The sequence below is a fragment of the Talpa occidentalis genome, unplaced genomic scaffold (genome assembly GCF_014898055.3).
Source record: "Talpa occidentalis isolate TD23 unplaced genomic scaffold, MPIMG_talOcc4v2.1 talOcc4.8, whole genome shotgun sequence".
Classification (NCBI taxonomy): Eukaryota; Metazoa; Chordata; class Mammalia; order Eulipotyphla; family Talpidae; genus Talpa; species Talpa occidentalis.
In genome coordinates, this window is record NW_023605194.1 from 53,826,305 (window position 1) to 53,842,703 (window position 16,399).

At 37.7% G+C, this 16,399-nt stretch overlaps 1 protein-coding gene across 5 annotated transcripts in view; it reads right to left on the bottom strand.

The window, feature by feature from the left end:
• The window catches only part of BICC1 (BicC family RNA binding protein 1), a 277,048-nt gene that overhangs the window by 184,057 nt on the left and 76,592 nt on the right, over window positions 1-16,399 (bottom strand). For all 5 annotated transcript variants that reach the window (XM_054689986.1, XM_037497642.2, XM_037497641.2 and 2 more), the window contains exon 2: window positions 8,838-8,884. In XM_054689986.1, the coding sequence (XP_054545961.1) occupies window positions 8,838-8,884 (47 nt within the window). The remainder of the gene's footprint in view (window positions 1-8,837; window positions 8,885-16,399) is intronic.

The following is a 16,399-nucleotide window of genomic DNA, read 5'->3' on the forward strand; positions in this document are numbered from 1 at the left end:
TTCTAATTGCATTGCACATCACTACTCAATCCAAAGTTCCGCCTTATGATTCTTATGATTCTTTTTAAAAGAACTATTTTCACAAGTTCAGTTTGATTTTTCACAAGATCTAATACTTTGAGTTTGGTTTCAAGAAGAAACAGAATATTCTAATCAATAACAGCTGAACTTTCTTTCACCAGATATTGATTTAAGATTACAGTATCACTTAAAAATCACAGCAGTAATCAGGGTAATTTACTATCATCAAACACTTTTTTTAAGCTATATTTGTTGAGGTAATGTTGATTTACAACACAGTCTGTGTCTTAGGGGGATATAGGTTTATGCCTCTACAAATGCAAGTTATTTCAGCATACCCCCAGGAACCCTCCACTGGATCTCCCCTTTCCCATGTTTCCACCCCAGCATACTCCCCTTCTGATAGCCTTAGTCAGAGTCCATTGTGCTCACCCCCTCCTCAGTGCTCCAGATCTATGTTCAGCTTTCGAGGTTTGTTCTTGTCTGATCTTTTGCTTGAAAATACCATCCAGTATTTTTCTTTCTCCTTCTGGCTTATCTCACTTAGCATAATCCCTTCCACCTCATCATGTTACCACATATGGCATGAGTTTATCTTTTCTGGATTGCTGAGTAGTACTACATTGTGTACATATACATCATCTTGATACACTTTTCTTTTGGGGGGCATTTAGGTTGTTTCCATATCTTGGCTTTGTAAATAGCCCCGCTATAAACACACAAGTGTAGGTTTCCTTTCAAATTAATGTTTTTGCATTCTTTGTCTATATACCTAGGAGTGTAATTGCTGGGTCATGTGGTAGATCCATTTTTAGTCTTTTGAGGAACCACCACACTACTTTCCATAGGGGCTGGACTAGCTCACATTCATACCAACATTATAAGCAAGTTCTTCTTTTCTCCATACTCTTGCCAGCACTTGGTACTTTTGGTTTTTTTAATATGGGCCATTCTCAAGTTGAAGGGTGGTATCTCACTATGGTTTTGATCTGCATTTCCCGGATAAGTAATGACGAACATTTTTTCAAATGTATGTTGGCCATCTGGATGTCTTCTTTGAAGAAGTGTCTATTTAGCTCTTCTCCCTTTTTTCCTTTTTTTTTTTTTAATTGGTTTTCTGTTTTGTTTTGGTTGAGTTGTATGAGCTCTTTGTAGATTTTCAATATCAGGTCCTCGTCAGATACATATGGTGTGCAAATATTTTCTCCTGTACAGTAGGGTGTCTCTTCATTTTGGTTACTGTCTCTTTTGCTGTACAGAAGCTTTTTAGTTTGTTTTTTATCCCAGTTGCTTATATTCTCCTTTGCTTTCCTTGCTGATGGAGATGATTCCTGAAAGATGTTTCCTAAGTTTATGTTATTTATGGAGTGTTTTATTTAGGTTTTCTTCAATACATCTTATAGTTTCAGGTCTTTCATCCAAGTCTTTTATCATTTTTGAGTTGATTTTAGGGTACTGTATGAGATAGTGGTCTAGTTTTGCTTTTGCATGTGGCAGTCCAATTTCCCCAACACCATTTATTGTAAAGGCTTTCCTTGTTCTTGTCATAGATTAGTTGTTCATACAAGTGTGGTTTTATTTTTGGGCTCTCCTATTCCATTGGCATGTGTGCCTGTGTTTGTTTCTGTACCATACTGTTTTAATTATTATGGCTTTATAGTATAGTTTGAATTCCAGAAGTGTTGTACCCCCAATTTTCTTCTTTTTTGATGGGAGAGCTTTGGCTATGTGGGGAATTTTATGGTTCCATAAGAATTTCAGTAATATTCATTCCATTTCCTTGAAATATGCCACTAGAATTTTTATTGGGATTGCACTGAATCTGTAAACTGTTTTGGGTAGGATGGCCATTTTGACAATGCCGATTCTTCCTAGTCATGAGGAGGGAATAACTTTCCATCTCTTTGTGTCTTCTATTTCTTTTAACAACAAACACATACTTTAAAGGCATCTCAGCGGCATCCCCTGCTTCCCTAGTAGGAAGCAAATGTGGTTTTCATAAAGCAGTTTGGAATGACTGCCAAAATAAAGCCAAGTACATAACATTATGATGGAGATCTACAGATGAGTCTGCAATACACTTTAAGGATGCAAGTTGACACCCAGACTTCCATGTCCAGATAAATACAAGGATAAAACTAAGAAGACTAGCAGAATGATGAGCAAGTCATACAGTGTTTCCTTAACCTTTCTCACTAATCCTTATCCGTAGAAGACAGAGCAAATTATAAAACATAAAAATAGGAATGATGCGGGCCTCCCCAGTGGCGCAACGGTTGAGCGCTGGGTTGCGAAGCTGCCCACAGCCTCTGCAGCACCGGTTCGATCCCCGGCTGCTCCCTGTTCACTGGAGGAGGGTCCCACATGGCGGGCAGACCTCTCCTACCACCCGCTGCTCCCCTCAGCAGTGTATTTCAGTCCTTCTGCCTGCTCTGCTCCCTGCTCTGGCTCTGGTGAATTCTCTCACCCTCCTGCACTTCTGACTGTACCCAGTGCTTATATAAATCAATCAATCAATCAATCAATCTTGTATAAATAAATAAATAAATAAATAAATCTTTAAAAAATAGGAATGATGCTTTAACAATTTTCTAGATGGCTAGACAATGTTTTGAGGGTGTTTCTTTTTTTTTCTAAGCTTTATAAAAGGTTATTTATGCCTGTCTAGTCTTAAATATGAGAGAACCACACTCGCAGACTCTCTCAGTAAAACTTATCCTCAGGGGCTAACACTGTTATGTTGTACAGCCTTCTCAGCCCATCTTTAAAACCATGACATCAGGGCCTCCCTGGTGGCGCAAAGAGTTAAGATGCAACCTATGAAGCAGACCACAGCCTCTGCAGCACAAGTTCAATGCCCAGCCAGGGAGCTACCCACATGGTGCAGCAGACCTCTCCTGACTCACCCACTGCTCCCCTCAGCAGTATATTTCAGTCAGTCCACCTGTTCTGTTCCCCACTCTGTCTCTGGTAAATCCTCTCACCACCACCCCATCCCGCACCTCTGGCCTGTATCCCAGCTCTTGTATGCTTAAAAATAAAAATAATCTTTAAAAAAAAAAACAAGACATCAAATACTCTTCATTGCCTATACTACCCTTTTGTAATGTTATATATGTAAATGTATTGAACAAATACTAAGACCAAAGCTTGGGCCTCCCTGGTGGCGCAAGGGGTTAAGTACAGTGCTATGAAGCTCTCCTTAACCTCTGCAGCACAAGTTTGATCCCCCACCAGCTGGCCAAGGAGCAACCCACATGGTGAAGCAGACCTCTCCTGCCTCACCCGCTGCTCCCCTCAGTGTATTTCAGTCAGTCTGCCTGTTCTGTTCCCCACTCTGTCTTAGAGTGTCCCCACTCTGTCTTATGAGAGAGTGCGGTTCTCTCATACTTCTAGTGAATCCTCTCACCGCCCTTTCCCCCACCCAACACCACTGGCCTGCACCCTAGTTCTTGTATGCATAAATAAATAAATGAAAAAAATAAGACCAGGTCTCCCCTGGTGGCACAACAGTTGAGCGCTGGGCTTGCAAAGCTGCCTGCAGCCTCTGCGGCGCCGGTTTGATCCCCAGCCACAGGAGAGGGTCCCACATGGCATGACAAACCTTTCCTGCCATGCCCGCTGCTCCCCTCAGCAGTGTATTTCATCACTCTGCCTGTTCTGTTCCCTGCTCTGGCTCTGGTGAATTCTCTTACCCTCCTGTGCTTCTGACTGTACCCAGTGCTTGTATGAATAAATATATCTTTAAAAAAAGACCAAAATTTTAATATATCCTAATTTTATTTATCTAAATCAAGTTTAGTTTACCATATTTAAGCACAAATTTCAGTGTTAGGAAAAGTATATCATGGGCTATAGTTAATTGAATTTATTTTTCAGTAATTAAACCAAAAATTAGTTCTATTGCCAGAAGGATATAATCTATTCAACATATGCAAAATAATGGTGAGTGGGCAACTGTTTTATAATTTCTGCCTTCTCCCATAAAAAGATTCAAGTAGTCTCCACTTAAGACTACCCAATTCACCCATTATGAGGTACAAAGAGAGTCAAATATTCCTCCAGCAGTTTCCCCCAGAAAATAACACTTGTTAATTTCCACTCTGAAAGTAAAAAGAGTAATATTATTTTGTCTAGAAAGGATGAGCTTGAGGATAATAAAGATATATCACATACATTGCCAAAAAGTATCTTACTGATGTTAGTCTTACTGTTAGTTCTTGTGAAAAGCCAGTTTATAGGTCAGTTTTCCAAAATTTCATATTTTGAGAGTATAAAGTATCCCTGTATTTAAAATATGTGGCATGTATTTTGTGGAGAAATAATGTATATAACCCAAGGCAGTGGAAAACTTGATTTTCATCAGTTATGATGCTGACTGCATTTTGTCTCCTTCAGCCATTGAGAGCCCAGATTCTAAAGCATTTTGCTTTGATGAGTCACATTTGTAATACAATCATTGTACCCATCTCCACCTAATGTACTGTAACACATTTTCCCCTGCAAGATCTGGCTACAGTCATTTCACAAGAGAAAGGGAAAAAAAGAACTGATTAAAAGGAAACAGGACAGACAGTGAGTAAGCCATGAACAACTGCCCAAAGAACTGTAAAATACCAGGCAGATCACTTCCATGTGTTTCAATTAAAGTTGCCACGAGAGGTGGAAAAAGAACTAGAGAGAAAATTGATAAAGTTGTATCCATTCCCTCTTTTTGTAAGTACAGTAAAAGCCAAAGAAGGAAAGGTACAATTAGTGGGGAACTTGCAAAGTTACAAATCAGGAAAACATTTGGGATTTATCTAATACAAATAGTCTAATTTACAATCCTGTCAGAGGGTATTATAAAAGGCACTTTATATGCATTTTTATTATATATAGAAAAAGACTAAGAAATGCAGACAATAGTTTTCTTTCAAAGGAAGGACAACAAATTACTTTTTTTCTCTTTCTTGCATGTTCATCATGTATCTGTTATTATGACTTGTAGTAAGAAAAAAAAAAAAGTATCAATGACAAAAAAGATAAAATCTATATATCAATTTGCATCAAATGTATCAAAATGGGATACCATTTGGTTTAACAAATTTTTCTGATATACTCAATTTTTCTGCAGAATCATTTCCTCTACTAATAGATGTTTTTAATTGAATGGTGTCCCACCAAAATTCATGTTGAAACCCTACCAGTACCTCAGAAAGTTTTATTTGGAATGGGGTGTCTGCAGATAGAATTAGAAAGATGATATCATTAGGACAGGTTCTAATCCAATATGACTGGTACCCTTATAGAAAGAGGATATTATCTGGCCACAAAAACACACATAGGGAATGCTGTGTGAAGATGAAGGCAGATATTTGGATGATGCTCCCACAAGCCAAGGAATGTCAAAGGTGGCAAGCAAAATAGTACAGCAAGGAGATAAGCATGGAACAGATCCTTTGTCATAGCCTTTTAAGGAACCAACACAGAAAACACCTGGAACTTGCACTTCTAACCTCCAGAACTGTAAAACAACCAATTTATGTTGCTTAAGCCACACAGATTATGGCATACTGTTAAAGCAGCCCTAAAAAGTTAACACAAAAAGGTTTCAAAGCAGAGGGGGTGGAGGAAAGCAAATAATGTTTAAAAAGTTAAAAAAAAGGAAAAAAAAAAAAGGTTCCAAAGCATACCACATGAAGATGTTACACTCTGAACACATACTTTTTCTTCTCCTCAACATCCCATTACTGCAGGCAAGTGAGACCATATTGACAATTTGTCCAAGGGAATGCAAGAAGTGACATATACCCATCCAGGTTGGTCCTTAAGAGTGTGACACACTCCCCATGCTCTTTTCCCCTTTCTCACCAGTGCACAACTAGACATGGTGGGGACCCAGCTTCAAACTCAGAGATGAAGTCCACACCTTAAGATACAGCAGCTCTGTGTCTTATGAGGAACCTGGGACTGTCTGAGAGTAGTGCACAATGCCACCCGCAAGTGCAACTCTCCATAGAACACTGCTGTTCTCTAAGCCACTATCTTATTGGGTATCTCAGAGTGCCAGAGGACGTAACACAGTTCAAACACATGCAGCAAAGCAGTATATAGAAAAGCAGGTAGACCTCAGAAAGAAACAATAACCATGATTCTGTGGGAGAAGTTAAGTGTAAACTAAACAACTACTATTATAGCTTCAAGATTGAGACAATATATTTGATGATCTTACACATTGCTAAACTACAATTTTGACCCATTTTGAAAACCTACCAATTCTTATTCTTAAAGATATTTTAAAATTTATTTCACCTGTCACTTTCAAAATTTTATTGAGAATAATTAAGTGAGTATAATCATATTGTTATGGCTTTACATATATTTTGATGGTATAAAAAAACAAAATCACCTATGAGTGTCACTCTCCTCCTCCAAGCCCCTCCCTAGTTAAAGTCAGTATGAGGCTTGGAGGAGTCCTTCCAGACTTAGATGTTTTTAAATAAGTGAGTCAAATTTTAAACTCAATTCAAGAAGTTTTAATTTTGGATTTCGGTCCATAACCCAGAGTCAAAACCAAAATCATTTCAGTAATAAGCCTTCATATTTGCATTATTCTGGGAGGAAAAAAAATGTATTTTTCCAAAGATGCCAATGACCAACAATGTGGCCCATTTCTTGAACTTAAATATTTCCCAAAATGTCATTAAGTAAAACTGGAAAATATGTGACTATAAGAAAGTTCCTGGAGGATAATTCAATATTTCTCCATTACTTCATTCCACTGTGGATGAAGTATAATATCTACTTCTCTCTGATCAAAACACACACAAAAAAATTATTCTTCTGGAATGTGTGGTATCTATTAAGTTACATGTTTCTTTATGAGGTGACTATCCAAATCTTATATGGACACTTGCACATCAGGAAGACACTTTAGTGTTGAACTAAAGAAGAAAATAAGATAAATCAACTCCCATTTGGCTATTCAGAGACCTGTGACCAAGAATACAATCTCAAGTTCCAACTCATGGTTTGTGGGATGCACACATGTTCCTGGATTCAAACATGTGTTTCCATTTAAACTGCTGGAATGTATATATGGCCCCACAAAGAGTGATAAATATTAGCAAATCTTCTAAGAATGAAGGTCCTTTGTGATCATATACACTGTTTTGATTCAGCTTTTAAAATGTGAGTCACACAAAACTCAAGAGTCTGCTTTTCACATCTACCTTCAAGTTAAAGAACAATGAAAAAAAAAAAATACATACCCCTGCATAAGCAGCATCTATATGCACCATAACAGCAAACCCAAGGAAATGCCGAGGAAGGGGCTTCAGGAAGAGTATGTATGTGCCAATCCCATAAGCCAAAAGCAGAGGTAGAAAGCTGTGGTTGGACACATTCTATTTAGCCAGCATTTTTTCGTGTTTTAAATTTAAATTCTTTGAGGAAAAAGCCCCTCGTATGCTGTGTGCTAGCCAAATGCTTGAGGTGTGAGTCGATGTGAATTCTTCCACCTCCTGAGCCTTCTTATATTGTTTCTTTGGAATATCTTTCCAAGTCACTCAGCCTACCTCTTCACTTGACTATTTTCTCTTCTAAACACCGGAAAGAGTCGTTCCTTTCTAAGTCCCAGTCAAGTACTTAACCCATTCCGACCCTAGACTCTCTGGATATTTGTGTCACTGTACCATCAGACACCCACGGGTTCCTGTTGGGTGTTGAGCCCCTGCCTACACCTTGCTGCTTTGGGCCTCTCCAGTGTGTGGCACACAGTGGGTAAATAAATATTTTCACAATGAAGAAAGGGAAATACAAATATCAGCTCTGAAAATGCTTGCTTTTAATACTCTTAGAAGAGAATGCAGTTGAATAATAAAGTTATTATTATTTAATAATAATAATAAAAGTATATCATAAAAGTATATCACTCAGAAGAGAATGAACAGACTTATGAAACCCTATCTGGTTGCACAAAGGTTTTTCAAAGGCTTGATGACCTTCTACAGCATTATTTGGTCTTGTCTATAGTTGCTGCTATATTCTCACTCTTCTCTTCCTCTATGACCTATATGTTTGATCCCACACAGATGCTTTTTGTATTCCAACAACAAGGACACAAACATAATATACCCACGTGAGCAAAAGAAGGAAAAATGTGAACTCAAGCCACTTTCTCTAAAAGGAAAGGCATCTTCCCATAGATAAGATACTTGTTTTAAAATACATCTGATTAGAATCCAAGAATTGCTCTTCATAGTTGCTCATATTCATTTTTCAATCAGTTCCACTTCTATTTCCCTTTGCTCTAATATGACTGGTCAGACTTCACTGAAAGTCAAAACTTTCAGACAACAGTCAGAGAGCCAATGAACGAAGTTACCAATCATGAGCAATTAGATCTAAAGATGATCTTTTGCCAATTACATGTTTGTGGTATCCCATCCATGATGGTGCTTACCAGAAATGAGGAAAATTTTGAGGGATTCCTCTTTACCACCCAGGCCAGGTTTGGGGATGTGTTTGGGGAAGGAGAAATAGTTGGTAGCCAAAAGAGAAGATAATTTGAAAAGCATTTTGCTGACTTCTGCATGAGAAATTCACCTGGCCGCCCTCATTACCTCCAAACAAAAATTTCAATAGATTTGCCCCAGGAAGAACTTCCTAGAATAGCTAAATCCCCAACATCATCCAGACCTCACTTCTCCCTGAGTAACACCAACTGTCTTATCAAACCTATTCCCCTTGAGCTTTTGGGGCTTCTAGAATAACTATTAAGACAAGTATATTTCTCATTATAGTCATCAAGACAGGAGTAAAAAGCAACTTACCTTTTGAAAAAAGTCTTCCCCACTTTTGCCTTTTCCTTCAGCAGCAGCTGTAAATAAAAATGTATACATTTAAAATAGTTTCATTTCCCCATCTATATATTCAACAACTCCCGACTATCAGGTATGAAAATACAAAAGTAAGCAAGACGCCAACCTCTCTCTCGCATAGCTCAGGGCCTGCTAAGGGGCCTCAATTGGGAGACAACATTGAAAAAAGAAAAAATATTAGCCCAACCAATTATATATTTTTAGATAATTTCATCTTTTTCTATGTAAAAGACTCACAAATCTCTACTTCTACAAATAAATGAAAGTATCTTGTCTTTACATAGTTAAGAGGCTATTTGAACAAGAACAAGTATCTACCAAAGTCACCAGCTGTAGCACTCTCAGAACTTCCTGTCTGTAACCAATCCCAGGCATGAGGTTGCCTTTTAACTGTTGGCCACCCCACCAGGCCTCCTCTGAGCTGTTTCAGTGACTATATTATCTACTTGGATTTCAGTTGCCATCATATACTACACTTTAATTCACTCTTTCATTCACATATACAAAAGAGAGGAAAAGCAACACAAAAATTAAACAGTAATGGTAAAGGTCACCGACAATAAAATCTCATGTGAGATTAAAAGGTCATTCATTGCATTTGAGCAACTGTTTGTATATCCAAGGGGTATCCTATAAATACAAATATAGGACAAACCCTATTCTGTAAGTTCAAAGGTCCAGGACTGAACATTTTTTATTTGTGCAGAGGGATGAGAGATTTGACCGAAAGGAGAGAGCGAAGACCATCTAGCTTGTAATAGCCTCAAATTGCATCTTTTAGAGAACAAAATCCCAAAGATTTTCAGCTTGAGGCATAGAGTGGAACAATGGTTAACTAGAGGAGCCACTGCCTGGCCAGCACAAAGAAATAACTGGAGAAGAACTCCTGGAAACTGAAGTCTGGAAGATCATAGTATCCCAGCACCTGCTGGCCAAATCTACAGAAAGGCACCACATATGAGCGAACATGTACACATTAGAGCATCCACCTGTTATAACTATTAAAGATGCAAGAATCATGGCAAATTATTCTGTTAGGTGGAGGATTCAGAAATCAAAGAAATCCCCTCTGCCTGCACAGAAATAACAAGTATTAAAACTGAAATTCTTTTTTCACCAAATTCATACTCCACGGTTAAATATAAGACATCTCCAGCTTTTTTACTTCCTCCTCAAAATAGAACAGAATATGTTTCTGTGATTTGCAAGGACATTCTGAGGAGATATATGGGAAAAGAGCTAAAAGGAAATAAAATTTAAATTATATTCTGATATATGGGTAGGCTAAACAATGCCCCCACCCAAGACATGTATGTCCTAATCCCTGTAACCCGTGAATATGTTACCTTAGATGGTGAGAGAGATTTTACAGGTTGACTAAATGAGCAATTGCAAAACAGGAAGATTACCCAGAATCATCCAGGTGAACCCAAGGAGCAGACGGTTCATTATCTAAGAAAACTAAGTGACAATGGTAGCAGCAGAGAAGGATACATGACAATGAGAGTGTCAGAAACAGGAAAGATTTAGAGATGCTGGGCCTCCCTGGTAGTACAGCGGGTTGAGCGCAACGCTGTGAAGATATCCGCAGCCTCTGCAGTGCAGGTTCGATTCCCAGTCGGCCAAGGATATTCCCACACGGCACGGCAGACCTCTCCTGTCTTGCCCACTGCTCCCCTCAGCAGTGTACTTCAGTCAATCTGCCTGTTCTGTTCCCACTCTGTCTCTGGTGAATCCTCTCACCCCTGCACCTCTGGCCTGTACCCCAGCTATTGTATAAATTAAAAAAATCTTTTTTAAAAAAAGAATACAATTAAAAATAAAAGTATACAATTCAAAGATTTAGAGATGCTACATTTGAAACAGACTTGGAAGCTGGTCATAAGTCAAAAGATATCAGTGGCCTCTAGAAGCTGGAAAAAGCAAGGAAATGGATTCTTCGCAGCAACATCAGGAGGAGTAAGGTCTTGCTAACACCTGATACCAGCCCAGGGAAACCCATTTCAGAATTTTGATGTCTAGAACTATAAATAATAAATTCATGTTTTTTTAAGCCACTATACTTGTGGTAATTATTACAGCGGCACAGTAAACTAACATATAATGTCAAGATATAAATTGCAGTTGACCCTACAAACTATGACTGACACTCTAACTTAAATATATATCAATATTAAGACTTTTACAAAAACAAAAAGCAAATCTGAACAAAAAAGCTTTTTTTTTTTCCAAAATAAATGGGGAAACAAGGTTGATACTAGTCAAAGGGGCCACCTGAGCCAGTTAAAATGATAGTCATCAAACCTAAAGACAAAAACCTAATAACAAGCGTCTTGGGGTCACATCAACTCAGCTGTATTTATCTTGGGCAGTCTTTATCTCTCAAGCTAAAAATAGTTTAAGGGTCCCTACTTGATGACACCATTGCTTGGCAATGAAAATTGCATACCAGAGCACAAAAAAAAAAAATTCTAGTGACATGGAAGAAACTCTTCATTGAAAGAAATTGAAAAGAAATTGAAAAGAAATTTTTTAAATCAAGGATATTTTCAAAGATCTATCTAATGAGTCAATTAATCACCCCTTTCACCAACAGGAAATCCCCCTCATAACTAGAATTCAACAGTATAAACCTTATGATACAATTACATTCCATTACAGATTTTTTTCTTTAGGACACTTATTTTGCTCATGACAAACTCATTATGTCACAAGCTTAAAATGCCCCCTCATTTACAAGTCCAGTTAAACAGACTTCACAGAGTGGCCTTTCAATCCCTGAATGAATAAAAAGGAGATAATTTCCTTATTAAGAAAACTATAATTAACTATGTTCCCAAAACATATCTCAGATTTAACCAGAAACCTGTACCTTTAGCAAGTTTTATGACCCAAGAGAAAAAAGGAGGCAGAGTCAGAAGTGGCATACACAAAAGTCCTTTGTCTTTTTCATTCTGAGTGTTCATGTTCAAGAAACTCCAAATCAGAATCTTATTTCACCATATCTGCGAATTATCCATTTCCCAAGCAGACAAGTGTCCTAGTAAAAGACTTGGGTAGGACTTGGAGTAGATCATTGTCTCAGGTGCAAATCATGGTTAGGCGCAGTCACTGGCACTTTCCAGGGAGTGTTCTTATCTCATTCCCAAGCTGCTGGGTCCCCAGTAAGACTTTTAATGACCCCACACAAAGCTGCCAAGGCCACAGAAGCCATTCTAGGGAGAGTGACATTTCACCAAAATATTCTCTCTTCCCAAAGGGAGATCCTTATGTGCTCACAATGGAGAGTTTAATTCTTAAACTTACTCTGAATGCCTCAAAATCAAAATGTAAACTCCTTTAAAGAAGTGGGAGATGGGGCGAGGGAATTTGAAGAATGTTTCTTTCTCAGTATAAACTTCAGCGTTTAAGATCTTCATGTTACAGAGTGGAGAACAAAAAGACGCTCGTTCTATTACCCCACAAATATTTAAGTCCTGTGCTGGAGAATCAAAATAGGTAAGGCCCTGTACTCAGTCAAGTACCCCTTTATACTTAGACAGACAGACAGACTGAGCAGACAGATGGATATACATATTCAAAGCCACACAACTAGTGAAAGAAAGTCAAAATAAAAAAATCAGTTCTAAGGACTTATAGTCACAACTCTATCCAAATTACACTTACTAGAAATTTTATTTACCTATTCTCATTCTGGTCAATGCACTAAAAAGTGAGACATTTTATTTTTCATCCAGTGCTTGGCTGGGCAGTCCTGTTCCCCCCTGAAGAACAGAGGGTCTCCTGGAAGACCACTTGAGAGTTGGATGCAGAGAAGCGAAATATGACATATGATAGGGCCTCCCCTGGTGGTGCAGCAATTCAGCACTGGGCTGCAAAGCTGCCCAGAGCCTCTGCAGCTCCGGTTTGATCCCTCGCTGCCAGCAAGCGTCCCACATGGCGCACAGACCTCTCCTGCCACGCCCGCTGCTCCCCTCAGCAGTGTATTTCCTCAGTCTGCCTGTTCTGTTCCCCACTCTGGTGAATTTTCTCACCCTCCCGCGCTTCTGACTGTACCCAGTGCTTGTATAAATAAATAATTCTTTAAAAAAATAAAAAACAACAGATGAAAACATCTCGACTTTAATGGTTTTCTTTTCATTCTATTTGGTGGGGGTAATGTTGCCTCTGAAAAGAGCAGACCCATACTCACTGTCATGGCCTATCCTGAATTAAAGTACGACTGTATCCTGTGGCATAACAGTTCTATTGAATCTTTGCGTTCTTCCATACTAAAAAGTCCTTGTCTTTTTTAGTACACAGTAACATGAACATATACAGAAAGTTTTAGCAGACTTTTTAAAACTGTCCTTACAAAATGACTTCTACCTGATGTCCCAAAATTTAATCATTTGATTGTAAAACTGAATTATTGCTGCCAATGAAAGCAATTGTCTTTATTTTTGTGACACAGAACTCCAGGAATAAATTACTTCAATACTACTGAAACATAGCTGGCTGGTTTTCCAGGTAAAGTATTTCAAATTTTAAGCTAAACAATTCATTTTTTATGTTTATTATATTTCTCCAATGCTTTGCCTTATTTTATTTCATATTTTTGCTTCACCAGACATATGGGATAGCAAAAGCCAAGGCCAATAAAAACAGCAAAAGTTGAAACAGGTGTAAACTATTATAGTCCACCAAACTACAGGGCAAGTCTAGTTAATTACTGAATTAAAGGAGAGAAAAGGCTTGATTTTAAATTCTTCATAGGGCATATGGAAACTTCTGTTTAAATATCCTTTTCATTCTGAAATGATTTTCCATTATAACATCTGATGCTTTATGGAGCCAAATCTAAAAACACATTTCATATTTAAAACATAGTATGGAATATCTTTAAACATTCCCCTAGTAAGCAATGAGTTTTTTCACTCAACATAGAATTTGAGCAAGGAAAAATCATGTTCAAGTTATGAAAAATAATTGAGGAATAATTCTTCAAATCTGTAAAGATTCAGAGCATTCCTCAACACCCCCCCCCTTTTTTTAAACACAGTCCCACTATAGCTCATTTGCAACTAAGAGAACTGCTGTATTCTAAGGTCACCTAAAAAATAAATAAGCATTTAGATACCCTCACTCTCCCACAAAAGTTCATTACTAAAAATTTAAAACCTTCACTTACTGTGTCAATTTAAAAGAGCTACACCATATATTTTATTCTATATATTACTGTCTTCATAAAACTTCCCTGACAATTTGGCCAATTCCACTGAGAGTGGAACATCTTATGTTCATGAATCATATCTAACACTAGAATGGCATGCAAATCTTCTAAGATCTAGTCGAGATTAAGTTTATTTTTAAAGTTTCTTCAATTCTTAATTAAACTCATTTAAATACTCTAGCAAACTTAAGAACACATCCAAATTTAACTTCAGTAGTAACTGGTGGCATCTGAATGTTGTTCATCAAAGTAAGTATGAGAAATTTCAGACTTCACTTTCCTAAAATTCCCTAACTGCTCTGCAAGTTAAGTGTGAACAAATCAAGTTAACCTGGAATAAAAGAAGAAATTCAAACACCTGCTGAGAAAAAAATCAGGACTAAACAGATGGAAATAAACATAATTTCTTTCTTAGCAGTGGCTATATTGAGAATGGTTTTCTTTCTCACTTTGCTTTCTTAAATGTTGTTTTATTTTCACAGTTAAAAAATTCCCATGTTCAAATGTAGTAAATTCTTTTCTAAAGAGACTATAAAACAGGAAGTACAGAATGATTTTATATTAAATATGACATTTAACATATGAACGAGTGGTACTTGAATGGCAGACTTGTTGGAGCATCTATTACTTTTTCCTTTGCAGTTTTAAAAAAAAAAAAAAAACCTTGAACCTCTTTTTAATTAGGCAAAAATCATTTGAAATCGGCCTTCCCAGTGGTGCAGTTGGTTGAGCACAGTGCTGTGACGCTCTCCACAGCCTCTACAGTGCAGATTTGATTCCCGGCCAGCCAGGGAGATACACACATGGCATGCCAGACCTCTCCTATCTCACCCGCTGCTCCCCTCAGCAGTGTTTTTCGTTGTCTGCCTGTTCTGCTCCCCGCTCTGTCTCTGGTGAATCCTCTCACCCTCCCACACCTCTGGCCTGTACCCCAGATCTTGTATAAATAAATATATCTTTTAAAAAAATCATTTGAAACCTTTCTTCCTACTGGATTTTACCAGTAATAGTAACTAATAATAGTTTTACAATTACTAGTTTGTTATATCATTTTCAGCCCATGGTATGTAAGGCAATTTGTCAAAAATATGAAGGCCAAATGTGAATACAAGCTACCTAAACAGACAGATTGACTAATGCAGTATCTGAGATCGATAGGAGACAGTCAAAAAATCATACAAAGTGCAGAATATCATAGGCCTTCAGAAGTTTTAACAACTTATGCCTATAGTAAGAAATTTCACAGCTGAAACAATCCAATATTTGGAAAGTGTCTCTGATTCACATCCAAATTTAAGAGCTAGCCAAAAGACAGAAATAGACACTCAAACATACATGAACCAAAGAGAGAAAAATGCATACATGTCTAATTATAGACTATTTTAAACCACTTTTACTGAAAAGTCACAGCAAATCAAACATTGAACAAAACAGATAAAAGCCTTATTCATTTACCACATTCTAAAAGTGCTCTATGGCTAAGAGTACGAAAGAAAAGCAATGGATTTGGCTTGATAATTTGGGCCAAGAGCATGAATGAAATATAGCAATAATCTAAGACAACCTTTAAGCCTATTTTTAAAAATTTCATTTCCCACCAAATCTACAAGACTAGGAATGACAAAGATGACGATGGAGGTCAGGGACAAGTCCTCCCGAGCTATTCTAGTGAAGGGGTCACTGCAGCTTCCTTAAGTTTTATATCTACTAAACCCAGCAATGAAGTCTTCTGCAGGCTCCTCAAAATCCAGATTGCAGGGGGCTTTTTTCACATGTTAAATCTCTCAAGGTGATAAACCTCTTCCAAATTCCAATGCTGGGGACAACCTAAGATGGTGGTCCTGCCACACACAGGGTACAGCTGTGGCCAGGATCAAAGTGGCCAGGATCAAAATCTACAGGCTTTCACTTCAGAAAGTATCTGTTCCCGTCAAATGTAAAAAATAAACACAAAAATCTAAGAATATTTCAATTACATTATGCATTGCTTCTGCCAACTTTTAGCTTGAACTCTTCAGGCAACTCTGGGTAAGAGTTTATTCAGACTTCCAATTTATTGGCCTGACAATGAAGACTTGCTTGTGGACAGATGACCCTAAACACACATCAGTGGAATTTCAGTCCAATTGATTAATAGAAACTTTGGTCATGTCAAATGTATTACTTTCAAGAATCCATTTCTTCTTAGATAAGCAATCACTGAAGCACCATTTATTCTGGCTTGAGGTTATAAACACTATTTGACAACTTTGAGTATTTACATAATACTAGTTTATTTTTTAAAATCAATACTCCTCTGGTT